Source organism: Electrona antarctica (genome assembly GCF_951216825.1).
Source record: "Electrona antarctica genome assembly, chromosome: 20".
Lineage (NCBI taxonomy): Eukaryota > Metazoa > Chordata > Actinopteri > Myctophiformes > Myctophidae > Electrona > Electrona antarctica.
In genome coordinates, this window is record NC_136801.1 from 13,778,043 (window position 1) to 13,797,353 (window position 19,311).

General features: G+C 42.2%; 1 protein-coding gene across 1 annotated transcript in view; it reads left to right on the forward strand.

Annotated features, from left to right (window-relative positions):
* The window catches only part of gpr158a (G protein-coupled receptor 158a), a gene marked incomplete at both ends in the record, with an annotated part of 92,056 nt that extends 73,138 nt beyond the window's left edge, over positions 1-18,918 (forward strand). The window contains 7 exons of the mRNA XM_079489324.1: positions 5,639-5,748; positions 6,572-6,810; positions 12,029-12,167; positions 14,954-15,059; positions 15,640-15,786; positions 16,540-16,620; positions 17,122-18,918. Of these exons, the coding sequence (XP_079345450.1) occupies positions 5,639-5,748; positions 6,572-6,810; positions 12,029-12,167; positions 14,954-15,059; positions 15,640-15,786; positions 16,540-16,620; positions 17,122-18,918 (2,619 nt within the window). The remainder of the gene's footprint in view (positions 1-5,638; positions 5,749-6,571; positions 6,811-12,028; positions 12,168-14,953; positions 15,060-15,639; positions 15,787-16,539; positions 16,621-17,121) is intronic.
* Positions 18,919-19,311: the final 393 nt, after the last annotated feature.

A 19,311-nucleotide genomic window follows, 5' to 3' on the forward strand; every position in this document is an offset into this window, starting at 1 on the left:
TTGGATTGCGCAATATGGCAGTACCATGGGGCGCCAATCTTGGCACCCATCTTAAAATGATTAAGTACGGTATGGACAACATCTGTGCCAAATTTGGCGAATTTGCGAGAATCTGAACCAAACGGTCCTTTTTTTCCCCCGGGGCCCCCAACTAAATACTACTCACTCTTCATTCATAAGGAACAATTAAGCAACATAACGTCACTGTCAGAATTCAAATTTTATGTATTTTAGGATTATTTAATTTTTTTGTACATTTAGAATCTAGTCTACATGTAAGATAAGACTGTATAAATGACAGGTCCTCCCTTTTAAAACGGCATATGACCTTTAATTTATATAATTATCTCTGGTGATTCACTGTGTCAAGGCTTTTTGAAGGTCAAGCATGGCCATTCCACTGTACCTGCCTCTGTCAACCTCTTCTTTGATCAGGTCAGTCAGGTATGACTGTCTAAAACCAGTCGTATAAATGTATAATGTCAAACTGAATAACATCTTTTAAATTCTGCTCATAAATAACTCTTTCAAAATATTACTAAGTAGTTCTTAACTTCTTATACTGGGCTGTAATGACTTACTTCATCCCTCCCGTTTTTATGTAAGGCAGTATAGCTCTGGCCTTTTTAATGCTAAATTAATAGCGCCAATGCTAGCAAGCTAAAATATAGCCATCCTTGCTCTAGAAAGCGCCAATGTTTCCATCTAGACCACCGGATAATCAGCAAAGACCTCCGAACATCGTGCGTTTTATCCAAACCATGGAGAGCTCCGTAGATTAGGAGTTATTCAGCTTTTTAGTCAGCCTGTATAATGGTCGGTGGACGGGAGCGCTGTTGCGCAACCCGGTGTAGGATCGCTAAAGAAGGAAAGGCCAAGCCAAAATAATAATGAAAAAATGAAGAAATCAGCGATCCGGTTTGATATCAATAATAAAGCTTATCAGACGGAGCATTCCGCCAGAAGCAGTTGCTACTTGGATTACTTCTGGCGGAACGTTACGTCACAAGCAGTAAGTCTGTTAACATCATGTGGCACCCAATTTGGTTGAGAGATTAATGTTGTGTGTTACATTATGGAGCAGTAGCCTCTGCAGCATCCAATCTTTGTGATTGTTTCCTCTGATATCTGTGTAAAAGAGGACTACTCCTTCTCAAATCTCAATCCCTTTGTAAGTATAAGCCTGGCCGTCGAGCCGTCTAGGGCAGACACTCTAACCACAACCACAAGGCACTGAGCTGGCCTCATTGTAATTATTATTATTGAGATTATTGAGATTCTCCATATTCACCTGTGTTCCTGAACTAAGATCCTTTGCAGTAGTGGTGGAAAAACTCATTAAAGCTCTCTGCCACACTGGCTTGATGGAAGGTTAAGGAGCCATTGGCAATATGACCTACATCATTTTCTTCTTCTTGAGCTTTTCTTTGGTCCCTAATGACTTCAATGTTGCCCAAAGCTTTTTAGAGTCACTTTTCTGTCTTGGTTTCTTGGCTAATTCTACGTGTGTGTGTGTGTGTGTGTGTGTGTGTGTGTGTGTGTGTGTGTGTGCGCGTGCGTGGTGCTTGCGTGAAAGGAAAAGGGTCCGTATAAAACTTTAAAAACCATTATTATTTTCCTCCAGGGCCCCCTTTTCTAAATTTCGACTGGTCCCATTGTCACTGTGTGTGCCAACCACTGCTGCGGTGCTGAAAACAATGACTTTTCCATCCACCTACAAACAAAAGGGCAGGGTTCCATGGACCCATGCCAGAGATCTTGTTGCTTAGTTTCTTTTTGCAGCTCATCTAAAAGGGTGTAATGAACCATGTTTTCCCCATGGTGCGTGTTTTTTGTTTTTTTTGCTCCATCCCAGGGGAGACAGTTCTGCGTCAGCTAGTTGCTGCTAGTCTCTTCTGTATGAAGTAACAGTAAATAAATTAACCTTGTACTTTATTGCACATCAAAGTGTGTATAAATTGTTTGGTTTTGGATTGCGCCTATATAAATTGTTATAGTTCACCATATGATACTGTACTGACTCCTATTTGCAGCCAACAAGATACATTTGCTAACTTGCTCATCCTCCCACTGCATGAATTTATATTCTGTATATCTTCAGCTGCCAACGTATTCATACATTTTTCTTTCTCATTATATTCTCTCTATATATTATGAATATTTTCTAATTTGGCGAAACATACTGTAGATATATCCTACATCAGCAGTAACGCAGGGATGGTGCAATTCTAAATTGAATATTATATATATATATATATATATATATATATAGTCCAGGGTTTCTCAAAGTGGTCCAGGGGTGCCTCAGAATACTTACATTTACTGAGTAATATACTGAGTAAAACGAACTTTGGAGCGTTATTTTTCAATCTACACTAAATCTCTACAAATAATATATATATGTTGAGAATTTCCTCTGGCAATACAAATGACAGCCTCTGGTGGAGGGGGGGTCCATGTCCCTGAAATGAACTCAAACCTACAGTAGCAGGCAGAACAACATCCACATGGCAGTGTCTTCAGCCCTGAGCCTGCGGGAACATATTAATGCCTCGGCTAATCCTATTAACATTAACTATCCCACAGGGGAGATCGCTGCACATCTGCAATAGGCAGATAATCATACGTTGCCTCACATGTTTGTTCTTTGTTGTTTATTTCTCTCATCATAGGGATTTTTTCTCTCTCTTTCTTTCTTTCTCCGCAACGTTTTGAAAGACTGCCCATGTTTTGCCTGCCCAGCAGTTGGGCTTGGCTTCCATTTAAGCACTTTTTTAAGATCTTAAGTGTAAACATGCATGAGCTGCTTTGTCTCATTGCTAAATATCTCCAGCAACCCACTAGCTATAGCTGAGTACTGTTAGGTCCAATGGTTGTTTTACGCATAATACTGGAGTTGATTTCTTGGTTAAAACCTTTTAATAATTAATACACGTTTGAAGGGCCATGAAAAACATGATGAAAAACATGATGAAAAACATCATGTCATGAGACCGTTTAGAAAGGAGAGGAACGAAAACCGAGATGGTGCCCCCAGAGTAGGCTGATCAGACGTCCCGGTTTTGTCCCGGGATTGAAATAATAATAGTTGTTTTCAGTGGTTGGTTGCATAGTGTACCATGTTCATGCTCACCTAACCAATTATGCAACACCTATGGTGCGTATACAGGTGTGCATGCATGGATGTGCACGAATGGGCGTGCACGGCGAACTTGCACATTGAATTAAGGGTCCCGGTTTGAGACGGTGTGAGAGGAGCTGAATACTTTATGTGGTCACTGTACCTGCATATATACGGCTGTTCTACCTTTTTACTTTGTATTTGTACTGTATTATCGATCCCACGGTGGACTGCATGGTTCAGCTGAGGCTACACTAGTCGATCTACTTCAGCGGTGATTCACTACATGGTCAATAGTGTCTCGTATCTCATTTAGAACATTCATGCTTCCCACTGCTTCTTCCCCTGAATGTTCTGTCCTTTGTAGCATGTGCAACACTCCCTTCTGCTCCACTAACGAACACTCCGACACCTCTTGCACATGTAGCCCCGATGGACATTGCTTCTTGCTGTTTATGTAGAAACAGTGCACTGTAAGCCTAAGCATATTGTAGTTGTTGGACAGAAGACTTTTTATCCCAATATATTTTTCATAAAATGAACATGCACCCTACTTGATCATCACACAAAAAGTCTTGCAGATTTGCTGCTTTTGCTATTTCGGCATTTCGGATGAGAGCACCGGTTCTCGAGAACGCAGCAAGCAGTCTTTTTTTCAATGTTTTTTTTGTGGCTTTCGCCTTTATTTTATATATTTTATGGAGGGACAGACAGTAGGCTGACAGGAAATGGGGAGAGAGATGGGGGGGAAGACATGCAGTAAAGGCCGTCGGGATCGGGAGTCGAACCCGCAGCACACTGCCAGACTGGATTACCAGCCAAGGTGCCTGGACCACTGAGCCATGGCCCAGGCAGCAAGCAGTCTTAGTGCAATTCTGGACAGCCTGCTCTGAACAGTAAAGTAATTCATCCTGAGTATGTCTATGATTGATTGATTGATTCTTTAGGCCTATGGACTTACAGGACACTTTTTACAGTTTACATAAACAATGACAATAAATGACAATAAACCGACATGATAGTTTGCAAACAATGATCAAGTGAATACTAAACTAACTACTAAACTACTACTAAACTAACCCAGGATTCTTACAAGGCAGATTACATAATATACAACATAAAATAAAATGACATTGCATTGCATCTACATTGCAGTAAACCAGTGCAGCTGCATGGCTCCACTCACTGACAGTGCAGTGTTCTGTTATTTAGGAGAGCATGATGATGCCAGATGTTCTGTAGGTCTGTGGGACAGTGGGAGGCCAGACACAGCTGCACGCCTCATTGTCAATTAAGGTTAAATCCAGCAGATGCCTAGTGTCAATGGTTGGTTGCTTTGCATTTGGTACTGTCTATTAATAGCAGGCTGTTGGAGCATAATGTAATACGAAAATGTGGATGTGGAAAATGTGGAAAGTGAGAGATTGAAGTGCGTGTGTGTGTGCGCGCGTGTGTGTGTGTGTGTGTGTGTGTGTGTGTGTGTGTTATTGTATGTATTGCAGATTCAATGTTGTCATGGATTTCATAGCTTCATAGACTTGTTTGACAGACAGCACTGTCATCAGTATTGGATTCATGTTCATGTGTGTTTTCAGATAGTTGAGCACTTAAACCCTCAATACTTGTACTTGGTCTTCTCTTTTTCCCACTAAAACCAGACCCCTTCGCTGAAAACAGCTTGTAGAGCTGCTATTTCTTTATGCTCTCCTCAGAAAAGGGATGCTAGGTAGGGGGTTCAAGTGGTTAATGTAAAAACCAAAAAAATCCTATCACACAAAGACTTGGTGGCCCCACTGTAGTAACTCTGAGGACCCCCTGGGGGTCCCGGACCCCCTGTTGAAGACCCCTGGACTAGGCTATAAAACTGTGGTAACTCTGACAGCGGAACAAATGGCCCTGACAAGATTTAGCTGGCACACTGCCTGATCGATCACACCCTGAATTAGCGCATGCATACTTTGATTACAGCAGGGACGGACCTACAGTAGGCCTGCAGATGCTTAACTGAAGATGGATGAAGACAGACATCCGCATGCTAGTATAGGTGCTAAACTGAAGGAACCGGAATTGGATCGAACCACTAACAGAAGGCATTTAATCAAGATGACTTCACACTGTTTTGAGAAGGTTTAATGTCCCATTACACCCAGAGAACACATTTACCAAGCAGATGGAAACGCACAGCAGGGGGGGGGGGGGGGGGGGGGGCAGCTCTCGCTTTTTATGTCCTTTTCAGAAGCTACCATCTTCTCTAGATCAGTGGTTTTCAAATCTTTTTCATCTCAAGGTCCATTATTTATTCAGCACTTGAGTCATGGGTCACCATTTGATGAGGTTTAGCCTCTCAGACCCAAAACGTATACGATAAGATATATTGTCCACAATTCCATGCTGTATTCATGTTGGTAATAGGAGAGCTATACTGTAGATAACAGGCAAACGTTGATGAAAATAACAATTCTTGACATCAGAATGACATCAGGTTGGTCGTGCCATGTTCCTCCTGTCCTCTCCCAGGTGGTGATCCTGTACTTCCAGCCCAGTGTGTTCCGCTGTATCCTGCTCAGATGGGTCAGACTGCTGGGCTTTGCTACCGTCTATGGGACAGTTACACTCAAGTTGTACAGGTAGACAAATATGCACACACACACACACACACACACACACACACACACACACACACACACACACACACACGCACACACACACACACACACACACACACACACACACACACACACACACACACACACACACACACACATGTACTGTATACTGTACACCAGTGGTTCTCAAAGTTTTTCATGTCAAGGACCCCCACAATGATATATATGCATTTAGCCACGGAGCCCCCTTCTGAAAATGTAAATATACTGTTTAACTTTGCATATACTGTTTAAATATCAGTTATTAATTTTAAAAAAAGTAAAAGAATAAATAAAAAAGATATAATTGTATCATCAGATAATTGTAGTCGAGTAAAACCCGGAAGAACGCTCTTCTGCATTTGACCACCAAATTTCGAAACCAAAACGCCACTGAGCAACTTCCATTGAAATGGAAGCTGTCGCACCCGGTCCGCCCTCTATCCTTTCTAACTTACCGACCACACAGTTGGAGTCCATCGATATTGTCCTTTTCTTTTTGCTGAGGTTTGCGTGATCTGCGCAAAATGACAATTAACCCATTTTGGGCGGGAACCCCTTTTGGTGTTTTAAACATTATGTTATAATTTAGCTATTGAAAAATAGCAGATCTACAAGCTCATAGCGCGCCACCGAGTGGCGCGCTACGAGCTTGTAGGTCTGCTATTTTTGAAAAATCGTGAAAATATTTATTTCAGAAAACTGGAGGATTTAGAAGGATTTTTTTAAATTTTGAGGTCAGGCCTAAATGGGTCAAATGATAAGGGACAATATCGGTGGCACCCAACTGTACATGTGCACGCAGGGTGCTGAAGGTGTTCCTGTCACGCTCGGCCCAGAGGATCCCGTACATGACCAGCTGGCACGTGCTGCGCCTGCTGGCCATCATCCTGCTGATCGTGGTGTGGTTCCTGGTGGCCTGGACCTCCGCCGTCTGCCAGAACGCCGACCGCAAGCTGGCCCTCATCCAAGTGGGCTACACCCCCGACGGGCTGCAGTTCAGCATGTGTCTGCTGGACCGCTGGGATTACATGATGGGCGTCGGTAAGGACCACATTTCACTTAGAGAGGTGTACCGATACCAGTGTATAATCCTTCCCCGTACCAGTGGTGGAAAAAATACTCACATTTTTTACTTAATTAAGTAAAAGTAGAAATGCTGCTTCTGTTACAAATAAAAGTCAGGAATTCTAAACGCACTTGAGTAAAAGTACAAAGGTATTGGCGTCAAAAAGTGTACTTAAAGTGCCAAAAGTAGAAAGTACTCATTAAGTAGAATGTCTTGCAGCCATACTACCAGTACCAAAAAGAGGTGAATGAGAGATGAGGAGCGGGTTGGGCAGACGAAGGAGAACACTTTATATTTGGCAGCACTCTAACCTCCCGCTAAAGACATGGGTAACCCTTCATTTTACGGTACGGTAATTACCAGGTAACTACCAGGTAATTACCTGGTAATAATAGGTAAGTACCTGGTATTACCTGGTAACAACCAGGTAGTAGTTATAAGTATTTACCCATTAATTACCTAGTAATTACATGGTAACTTCCAGATACATTACGCAGTAATTACTATGTAATTACCAAGTATTACCCAGTATGTATAACTATTTACTGTATAATCTCCTGGTAATTATATGGAATTTACCATGGTAAATGACCAAGTATGTTCCTGACAATTACCAGGTATTTATACGTTTTTACTATGTAATTACCAGCTAACTACCCGGTATTTATAAATATTTACTCTGCAACCAGGCACGATACACTGGTTGCAGGTACTATAGGTATATAGGTACTATAGGTATACCAAGTATTTTCAACAACTACCAGGTATTTACTCTGCTACCAGGCAAGTTACCCAGTAGGTACTAGGTCATTACCAAGTAATTTCCTGACAACTACCAGGTAATAACATGGTAACTGTATTCACTGTGTTTACATGGGTACTACCCATGAAACACGTGGGTAGTAGCCTACCAGGAAATTACCAGTTGTTACTAGGTAATTTCCTGACAACTACCATGTAATTACCTGATAGGTACCCAGTAAGGAAGGAGGAACTGTACTGTAAAAGGAAGCGTGCTCTATTTCCATGATATTACCATGTACAGTACCTACCTGGCAATTGTAGATTATAATCACATAAGGCTTTCTTTTGCTATTTGTCACCGGGTGGTGGTGTAATAATGCGTGCTATCCAGGGGGAGAAGCAGACTTATGGACACGTGTTGGAGTGGAGAGGATGCCCACCAACGACAATGATAATTTTGTGTTAGTCGTTATCACTCCCTGATATAATTTCACACCCATGGGTAAACACAAGATTATTGGGTAATAATCTACTAAATACTGTGTAAATACCTGGTAATTTTACAATTATGGGGAAAGAACATGGTAATGCCATGGAAACAAACCACACTTCCTTTCACAGTACAGTTCCACCTTTCTTACACGGTAACTTGCAAGGTTTTACCTGTTTTGGAAATGTATGTGGTGAAAATGTCTAATTACTGTGTAAATACCTGGTAATTGCCAGGTAACATGTTCAAAACATCCTGATGGTCAATTGTGGATGTTTAGAATCTACAATTACAGTGAAAGTACAGGGTAATATTATGGAAACAAACCACGCTTCCTTTCACAGTACAGTTCCACCTTTCTTACACGGTAACTTGCAAGGTTTTACCTGTTAATTTACACAGTAAATACCTGGTAATTAACAGTTATTGCCAGTTCAAAATTCAAAGTTCAAAGTTCAAAATACACCCTGATGGGTAATGGGGAGGATTATAATCTACAATTACCAGGTAGGTACATGGTAATATCATGGAAATAGAGCACACTTCCTTTCACAGTACAGTTCCTCCTTTCTTACTGGGTACCTATCAGGTAATTACATGGTAGTTGTCAGGAAATTACCTAGTAACAACTGGTAATTTTCCTGACAACTACCAGGTAATTACATGGTAACTGTAATCACTGTGTTTACATGTAAACGCATGGGTAGCCTACCAGGAAATTACCAGTTGTTACTAGGTAATTTCCTGACAACTACCATGTAATTACCTGATAGGTATCCAGTAAGAAAGGAGGAACTGTGCTGTGAAAGGAAGTGTGCTCTATTTCCATGATATTACTTACCTACATGATATTACATGATATTATGTACCTACCTGGTAATTGTAGATTATAATCCTCCCCATTACCTATCAGGGTGTATTTTGAACTTTGAACTGGCAATAACTGATAATTACCAGGTATTTACTGTGTAAATTAACAGGTAAAACCTTGCAAGTTACCGTGTAAGAAAGGTGGAACTGTACTGTGAAAGGAAGCGTTCTTTGTTTCCATGGCATTACCATGTTCTTTCCCCATAATTGTACAATTACCAGGTATTTACCCAGTATTTAGTATTACCCAATAATCTGGTGTTTACCCATGGGTGTGTAAAATGATATCAGGGAGTGATAATGATAACGACTAACACAAAATGATCAGTGTCGTTGGTGGGCATCCTCTCCGCTCCATAAGTCTGCTTCTCCCCCTGGACAGCACACTGTACACACTGCAGCTGTATATTAGCTGTGAGGAGATAAGAGGAAACAACCACAGAGTTCCCAGGACCCAAAACACCAGCATCCCCACCATTACCAGCCATCAACTACATAAAGATAAAATGCATTATTATTACACCACCACCCGGTGACAAATACGCAAAAACAGGATAACTGTCAAAGACATCAACTATATTACCTGCACTCTCGCCTGTTTCTTTGTCTGAAACAGAACCACAGGAAATATCTTGCCCTATGTGAGCGTTATGCCTTATGTGAGCCACGATTATAATTACAATTGCCAGGTAGGTACATGGTAATATCATGGAAATAGAGCACGCTTCCTTTTACAGTACAGTTCCTCCTTCCTTACTGGGTACCTATCAGGTAATTACATGGTAGTTGTCAGGAAATTACCTAGTAACAACTGGTAATTTCCTGGTAGGCTACTACCCACATGTTTCATGGGTAGTACCCATGTAAACACAGTGAATACAGTTACCATGTTATTACCTGGTAGTTGTCAGGAAAATACTTGGTAATGACCTAGTACCTACTGGGTAACTTGCCTGGTAGCAGAGTAAATACCTGGTAGTTGTTGAAAATACTTGGTATACCTATAGTACCTACATACCTATAGTACCTGCAACCAGTGTATCGTGCCTGGTTGCAGAGTAAATACTTATAAATACCGGGTAGTTCGCTGGTAATTACATAGTAAAAACGTATAAATACCTGGTAATTGTCAGGAACATACTTTGTAATTACCTGGCAACCAGTGTGTCATTTACCATGGTAAGTTCCATATAATTACCAGGAGATTATACAGTAAATAGTTATACATACTGGGTAATACTTGGTAATTACATAGTAATTACTGAGTAATGTATCTGGAAGTTACCATGTAATTACCAGGTAATCAATGGGTAAATACTTATAACTACTACCTGGTTGTTACCAGGTAATACCAGGTACTTACCTATTACTACCAGGTAATTACCTGGTAGTTACCTGGTAATTACCGTACCGTAAAATGAAGGGTTACCAAGACATGAATCCTCTCTCCACTGGTAATGTAGCTCACTCGGACACTCTCCTGGGTTACAGAGGATATTCGAAGGGAAACCGGAAACTTTGAGCATCTCAAATGCGGAGAACACAAAAACATGCTTGCTATAAGATCCATGTTCAGAGGACTCTCTCTGTTGCAGCGAGTCCACGCATAAAAAGATCACATTATGTCAGGTTGCCTTTGATGGATGTTCCCCACGTTCCTTTACACAAAGCTAACAAATGTTATTTCCCTGTGTGCGCGGCGGCGTATAATGCATGCCGCTGATGCTATCGCGAGGAGCGCACGCAGCTCAATCAAACCGTGGCAGCCCCTATACGTTTGCGCAGACAAGCACCATGAATGTCAAAATAATTGTGACAAATCTTTTGTGGCGAAACACAGGTGTTTATCGCTGTCAGGCTGGGCTGGCCCAGGAGACATTATAAGCCCGAGCTGCCATGAGGGGATTTATGAAGCCTTATTGAAGCTGCCTCTGATCAATGTTCAATATGGTATCCACAGAATACATGTCTGTCCAGCTACATCACAGGTTTAATGGCTTTTAAAGAATGTTATTTTTCCTGTGTGTCGATGCCATGTATGTTGCAGTGGTTTTTAAACGTTATATGCCCAAGGCATATATCAATAGGCAAAATGTCAAGGCATGTCAAGGCACTCATAGCGGGAAAGAATAGCGGATCTACAAGCACACAAACATTGAATGCCATTGACAATGAATGGCCAGTTTTGAGGCCAGAATGAGATGATGTATGATAATGTATGATGATAAGAGCGCCTCTCACTTCACACGCAAGCGGGGCATGCAGCCGCCTGGGGCGCCAGGTCCTTATAGCACTCCAGGTCCTTATGAAGCACTCCAAAAATATATATTTTTGAAATAATGAAATAAATACAAAATAAATGGAATAAAATAAAATCTCTGGTGGGCGACTAGGCGCCCCCTCCCCATTGAACAAATAAACAAGAACAAATACAGCCCAACCAGCCCTGTTCACAGTCATGGGGGTGATTTTTCACCTCATACGCGGCTATACAGTATCATCAGTATGTACCGTGTAATGTTTAGTCTATTCTCTGGCTTCCAGCAGTGCAGTGAACCACAAAGTGCCTGGTTCATGGGATTTAGCCTATGTGCAACATAATGCACCGCATATTAACAGCTATTGAACAGAATAGAACACAAACATTTAAACTATTACTCTGAGAATTTGCCTTTGGTTTCACTATAAATAGACAATACTGTATGTAAGGTCCAATAAATACACATTATATAAAATAGGGGAGAAATAGGCAAACATTCGGTGAATCCAAGTTACACATTGCGATCTGCCATTTTCACTATTTAGGGAAGTATACCAGTGGTAGTCTACACTACAAGTAGAGATAAGAATGTAGAGAATTGCCTGTCTCTCCTATGGTACCACATCAATGCAGCATGGAAACAAAAATCCATCCAACGACATCAAAATATTCAAAGTTTTGGGTCTGAGAGGCTAAATCTCATCAAATGTTGGTCTGTGGCTCAAACGCCTGAATAAATAATGGACCAGGTTGATAACCACTGAAGTATGAGGTATGCTGGAAGTGGTTAACCCTTGCCTTGCCTCTCTCTTGCCTCACCGTACCGTAGCGGAGTTCCTGTTCCTGCTGTGGACGGTCTACCTGTGCTACGCCGTGAGGACCGTCCCGTCCGTCTTCCACGAGCCTCGCTACATGACCATCGCTGTCCACAATGAGCTCATCCTGACGGCCATCTTCTATGTCCTCAGGTAAGTAGTCTCGAGTAGTCAGACAACTATTCCTCCGAATCTCCGAATGCTATAGAGGGTATGCGTGTGACATCATCATCAAACCAGGAAGTTATGCAGGAACGCCTGAGTGCCAAAAAACTACTTTCTGGCCTTGACAGCCCATACATCCAAACAGGAAAGTCCAATATGATTGCATTAAACGACGTTAAACGATATACCCTCTATATAGAGTCTGGAGCTTCTGTGGGATCCCTAGGACAACATATTTTCAGATGGGGGTCGGCGGCCAATTTCATATAATTTTTATATCAATACTGTAGGTTTTTCAGAAAACTGTCAAGATTTAGAAGACATTTGTAGAATCTGTTCTCAGGTCTAAATGGGTTGACATGAAACAGATTGAGAAGCACTCTTTTCATGTAAGGCCCTCGATCAGCCTCAGGTGTACAGCACAAAATGATAACTATAGCACCATGCAGACTACAAATGAGCTGTTTGAGCTGACACCGCTAAAGACACTCCCAGCTGGAGTCCTTCTAATTGAGAGCTGTGCTCCACCACATTATTCACTAATTACCCACGTCACAATGATTGATGTTTTTTAGTTGGGTTTTTTTTTCCTTCACAGAGAAGATTGGAGAAGATATTACTGTCAGTAACCAAATAAATTGGTTGTAGCTGAGGTATTACCAGAGAGAGAGGTATTACCAGACATAGAGAGTGTCTTGGGAGGGTTAGGCGTCAGATTTTCAACCGGTTTTCATTTGGCAATGTGTGTCTGTTGTGCCAAAGTCTCTTAATGGGGCTTTTTCCGAGCCGTGGTGTGTAAGCCCCAGTGCCTGTAGCAAACAGCCAGACCAGAGCCCTTATGTACAGTAAATTGGAGCGCTTGTCTGGCATCTCCAGTTGATACTGAGGGGTTGCAGCGTGGGACTCACAAGGCTGCAGCTTGTTAGAGGCATCCTTCCAGCATCCACTCCTGTTACTCACACAACCTGCTACATAATCCCGCAGTGACCAGTTAAAGCCCAGACTTCCCTTGATCGCAGCGTGGGTAATGGGTACAGTCTGGCCCGGGTGAGAGGGAATGTGGATGGGAAATTAATAATAACACAAGACGGGGGTGCTGCAATAATGGCATCGACCGATCGAAGTGGATTTCTGACATAATGTTTAGGACAGGATGAGTGTGGAACTCCATATTTGGGCAAGACTGATCGATCGGTGGATTTGTGGGAAATACTGTAGGTGGTTTTCTGAGATTATGAATTCACAAATTCACATGCAAAAATAAGAATCAAAATATTCTTTATTTCCTTGGCATACTGGCAGCGTGAATAATTAATGTATAGCACTGGTCGGTTCGAGTAGGTTGCGAGAATGGACGGACGGTCTTGACCAAATATGGATTTTTTGTAGAGAATTGCCTGTCATCTCCTATGGTACCACATCAATGCAGCATGGAAACAAATTTCACGCCAGAGATTCACAGGGAAACCCACAGCGTTATTAGACCCCTGTTGGCATGTCTTCCAGACATTTCCTCCATACCTATATTCATTAATTAGCCATTTTCCAACTTATGTAATGAGGCTGCCGTGTGACATTTACTGTAGGCCTACTGGAATCTGATCTCTTCGGTGGTTACATTAACATCTTTATCAGATGCCATCGTTCTCTAGTGTGAGGAGTCTTTGGCAATGGCTGTGAGTACAAGCCTTGTGTGAATTGGTTACAATATTGTTTTAAAATGAAACTTTATTTTCAATTTCAATCAACCTGTAACCTAGTGAGGGAGTGACCAGAACCATACTCGTATAGGCTCCCATTGTAAGAATCGAATGCGGTAAGTTCTCCTTCTATCTCAATGAGGAAGTTTTCAGATAACTCGAGGGAGTTACTCTCTCCACACAGCGGCTGGTTATGTATGTGATATCAACTGGCATTTGTCGTTGCACTCAGCATCCAAGCCAGCTTGGGCTGTTGCAGCCTGCACATGGTTGGGTAACCTCGGGTAATAATGACCAAAAGCCACAATAATAATCGATATTAAAAAAATAAATGCATTAGGGACTGTGTAGCTATCAGATTCAAAGTGTTCACTTGGTGTTTCAGTGAATCAAAGGTTTCAGAACACTCTGTGTAAGCAGAATGATTAATGATCCTGCATAACATTATTCCTATCACACCCAAACAGGGAATGACATTTGGCATGCAGCAAATAATTGGATGAATATAGCAGCACAATGCGCTGGGCCTATTAGTTTTTGCATTGTTTGGATTGTAATATAATTCATTGCTCCCCTCACCAGTGGTGGAAAGTAACTAAGTACATTTACTTACTGTGCTTTAGTACACTTTTGAGGCAGTTTTACTTTACTGTCTTTACTGTATTTACAATATTCAATACTTTTACTTCTACTCCATTACATTTCGGAGTCAAATATTGTACTTTTACTCAACAACAATTATTTGATAACATTACGTTACTTTGATAACGTATAATTACAAAACGTGCGCTTTGGCTATTGAAAAGTAGCCAGCTATTTTCAAAAGACTTTTTTGAAATTTTTGAAAATGAGTATTTTTACTTTTGGTACTATGAGTACATTTTGAATACCAAATCGTAACAGAGTATTTTTACATTGTGGTATTGATACTTTTAAAATGTGAGTGCTTCTTTCATCACCGCAAGTAATTGGATAAACCTATGCTAGCAGCACACTGCGCTGTACTGTGCCCATTGGTTTTGCATTATTTTGAATATAATGCATTGCTCCCTCTTTTCTGTCTCTGTCTCTAAGGTTCACCCTGGCTCCCGAGCTCCACCCAGACTGGATGTTGTTACTGTTTTTCGCTCACACGCACCTAACCATAACAGTCACCCTGGGACTACTTCTGGTCCCCAAGGTACACTTCATACCCCAGATTCATTGCTCACTCTACGTTGACCTGTCTAGGGAGTAGGGAATATGGAAAGTGTGGAAAGCTTATTTTTAGACCGCTATTACAGCATTGTCCAGGAAGGACATTTACATTTTAGACTTTTGATGTACTCAGTCATTAGTAATTATGCAAAACAAACGTCTTATATTAGCACAGATACACAGGACCAATATTTACGTGTTGAACACTGAGGATATTACTGTGAGCTTGTCTGATGATAATATTTTGAGCTCAGTGTTGTTTGCTGAAATTACAGTTTCTGTAACCTTAACGTTGCAGAAACTGTTTGGTAGAGAAATCTGTTTGGTAGACTATGTTAAGCAGGGGATAATTGTCACCACGCCGGTCGTTGTTGAGAAATAATGTCATTAGGCGAACGCCTTTCTCTTTTCGCCCCCCGAGCAAATAGTGAAAATAGTTTATCTACAATCGAGATTTTGTAAATGCACTATGTTTGCTATTTTAGAAAAGCCGCTATGGTAACTTATGTTTGACACCCTCTATTTCTTTCTGCAATTTTTTGCTCTCTCTGTGTTGCGTCCAGTTCTTGTTTTCCGGCACACACATGCGAGACGACATCGCTTCCGAGGCTTACGAGGATGAGCTGGACATGGGCCGTTCCGGCTCCTACCTGAACAGCAGCATAACCTCAGCATGGAGCGAGCACAGCCTCGACCCCGAGGACATCCGGGTACGTAATTGTCCTCTCAATTCTTCCCTGCATGTTCCATTGTTTAAGCCAGTGGTTCTCAACCTGTTCAGGCGTCGACCCCACAAAATAATCATTATTTGAACAACCCCCCCCCACACACAAACACACATACACACACACACACACACACACACACACACACACACACACACACACACACACACACACACACACACACACACACACACACACACACACACACACACACACACGCACACGGGAATGTAGGAGTTGAGTCATTCCATTTAGTTTGACTCGGTTCCACAGATAATGTTCACAATTTTGGCCTCTTTCTTATATTATTTGACAATTTGGCCAATGTTTTACCAGTTGTTACTTTTGATGCAGTAATGGTCTTTTTCTTTTCTTTTTTGTTGTTGTTGATGTATTGAAAAGGTCTTAAAAGTCTTAAAGGGGTTTTTACCTTTCAAGACGGGAACCCATTTTTGGGTTCTTGTTGCTATGTACAGTATACATAACATATATTTTCTGTATTTTTTAAATAAATATATAAGTTTTTCAGAAAACTTAGGTCAGGACTTATAGTTTTTTTTTTAGAATCGGCCTCAATTATCACTTCACTGTCATCTGGGGACCTCCCCAAAAATCACCCCCTCGGGGGTCCCGACACAGATTGGGAACTACTGGTACGTATAACCTGGTCAAACCACTGTTTTGAATCCCTGTCAGCTGTGGCAAATATACTGAGCCATGGCAGTCTTTTTATTGCAGACGCCAGACGAAATGGGCCATCACAGTTCTGTTAATGGCTGTGGCGTAAGATCTGACAGTCTTTGGGAAAAACGTACCAATGTGAGCAGAGGTTTCTGTTTTGTCTGTTAGAGCTGAATAAGTCTCTCTCACCAAACAATTTGAGCACCAGATATCAAAGTTGATCATCTAATATCCTGCTCGTTTGAGAGCTGTCACTGTTATCGGATGGACACAGAGACAGCAGTGCAATAAATTCAGGACCAAAGCTTTAGAGACTCTTTCAGACATAACGTTAAAACACACACTGTTTGTTTATTCAATGCCATCCAAGACCATCCTGTCTTTTACATTATATCACCAAGCATGTGATACACCATGGTGCTTTGTTAAACAGCTGTGTGTAGTTGCGTGTTATTATGGGTATACTATGTACTGCATGTTTTCTGTCATATCACATATCTGCTTTTTATGTGTCTCCATCTTGTTTGGACACCACAATTATTCACGTTTCAAATGAAAATGTGAATGAAGCTTCAATTTCCAGGTCAATAATATTTTGCTGTGGTGTTTTATTTTATTTTATTATTATTTTTTCTATAGGAGGAATTGAAGAAACTCTATTCCCAGTTGGAGATATACAAGCGGAAGAAGATGCTTGCCAACAACCCTCATCTTCAGAAGAAGCGGAGCTCCAAGAAGGGTCTGGGTCGGTCTCTGATGAGGCGCATCACCGAGCTCCCCGAGTCGGTGCACCGGCAGTGCAGCCGCGAAGACAAGGAAGCCGAGCACGGCAGCAACCGTAACAGCACGTGTGTGCTGAAGAAGAACCCCTTCGACCTCTCCAACAACCCGGGAAAGCCCGTTAAAGACGAGCCACTGAAGAACAATGTATTTTCCCTGAAGAAGTCTCACAGTAGCTACGACCACGTCCGGGATCAGAGTGAGGACTCCAATGGCTCCGCGACGGATAAGACAGAGGAGAACACAGCCGAAGCGTCTCTCCTTGATGCACTGATGGGCAAGAAACTGGTCAAGAAGACCAACGAGAAGACGGACGCGACCAGCGAATCGACCGAGTCGGTTCCTTTGGTCTGCAAGTCGGCCAGCGCTCATAACCTCACCGCTGACAAGAAGCCGATCCACCCGAGAACCTCAATGCTGCAGAAGTCCATGAGCGTCATCGCCAGTGCTAAAGAGAAGACACTGGGCTTAACGGGGAGTCAGACAAACAGCAAAGATACCCGACCTGGCATGGAGGACGAATGCCCGCCCAAGATGATCATCAGCCAGTCGGTCGAGTACAAACAGACGGCGGCAAAAGGTGGGATCATGAAACAGCAGGTGAGTGGAAGCCAGCCGTCGATCTGCTCCGAGACCGTCAAGGGAAAGGACACCTATGATCTCTCGGAAGTGTGTCCCTGGGAGCTGGAGGACCTCCCGACTCCGTCTGAAAACAGGGTCCAGAAGCATGTGTCCATAGCCCCGAAGGAAACCACGATGGTTCATGGAAATGTCACCAAGGGAACAAAACCTCAGCAGCAGAATGTGCCCGATCAGCATTCTAAAGAACTCCAGAGGACACTAGAGGTGTGTCCATGGGAAGACGCCAATGAGAGTCAAGCCAGTCAAGTAGGAGGTTTTAAGACACAGCCTTGTGTTCAGGTTAACCAAAATACCAAAACTGCCCAGTCCCATCCTGAAAGCTTCACAAGCCAACAGGTTGATGTCTGCCCATGGGACTTTGAAGAGCCCACGTCAAAGACAGCTGAATTTACCCCTTCATCAGATGCCACAAAGCAGAGAAAAGGCATCAGTCCTGTGGGTGGGAAAGGGAGTGCTGCAACAGAACCCTCCCTTACAGGAGTCACAATCCAGGCGGCAGTTTCAAAGGCTGACGTGTGTCCCTGGGATTGTGACACCACAGCTCCTCCTCCACACGCCGAGAGAACGCCCGGTCCTTCTCAGGGTTCCAAAACCAAGGAATCTCCTTCCAAAAAGAAGTGCACAACACCTTCCTCGAGAACAGTCGAGAAGGACAAGCCTAAAGATGCCGACGAGGAGAGAAGCAGAACGAAAGCCAAGGACAAGAATAGATCTTCTGAGAAACATATGAGCCAGCAGAAAATGGCCCAGGTGTGCCCATGGGACGTAGAGGATCAGGAGATGTCATCAGTGGATAAGAGGAAAAGTCCAAATTTTGGAGCGGCCAAAGTACAGCAGGCTGAGGTGTGTCCGTGGGATTTTGACGGTACAGCAGACAAACAAGCCGCAGACAAAAGTGCTTCAGCAGCAAAACAGAGCAATCAGAATCCCAAAGGGCCGGTGGTAGTTGAGACAAGAAGAGCAGATGTTTGTCCCTGGGACTTTGATGATGGCACACAAGGCAAAAAGGCATGACACTTCTTCTTGTATACCTTTTTCCACTTTAAAATCCTCAAATATTGACATTATTATTAGGGTGACTTGGAAGAAAATTAGAAAAGATGATCAATTTCCACAAGTTGCCTTCCTTTCTGATTTTTTGTTTAAACATTGTTGTTAAACTTACAAAAACAAGATCACAGAATCATGATAAGCATTCCAGATTATTACAGATTATTCCTAAAGGTAAAAAAAAAACCCTAGCCTATAATTATGCAAGTTTTGATTAACCTTTTCACTTAATGTGCATTGTTACAAATCCTCATTGATCATATTCTGTGTTCAATCAACAGTTTATAATTCTTAGGTTAATTGTCTGAGGTAAAATCAACATCAACTCATCATTAAATACAGCAAACATGTACGGTA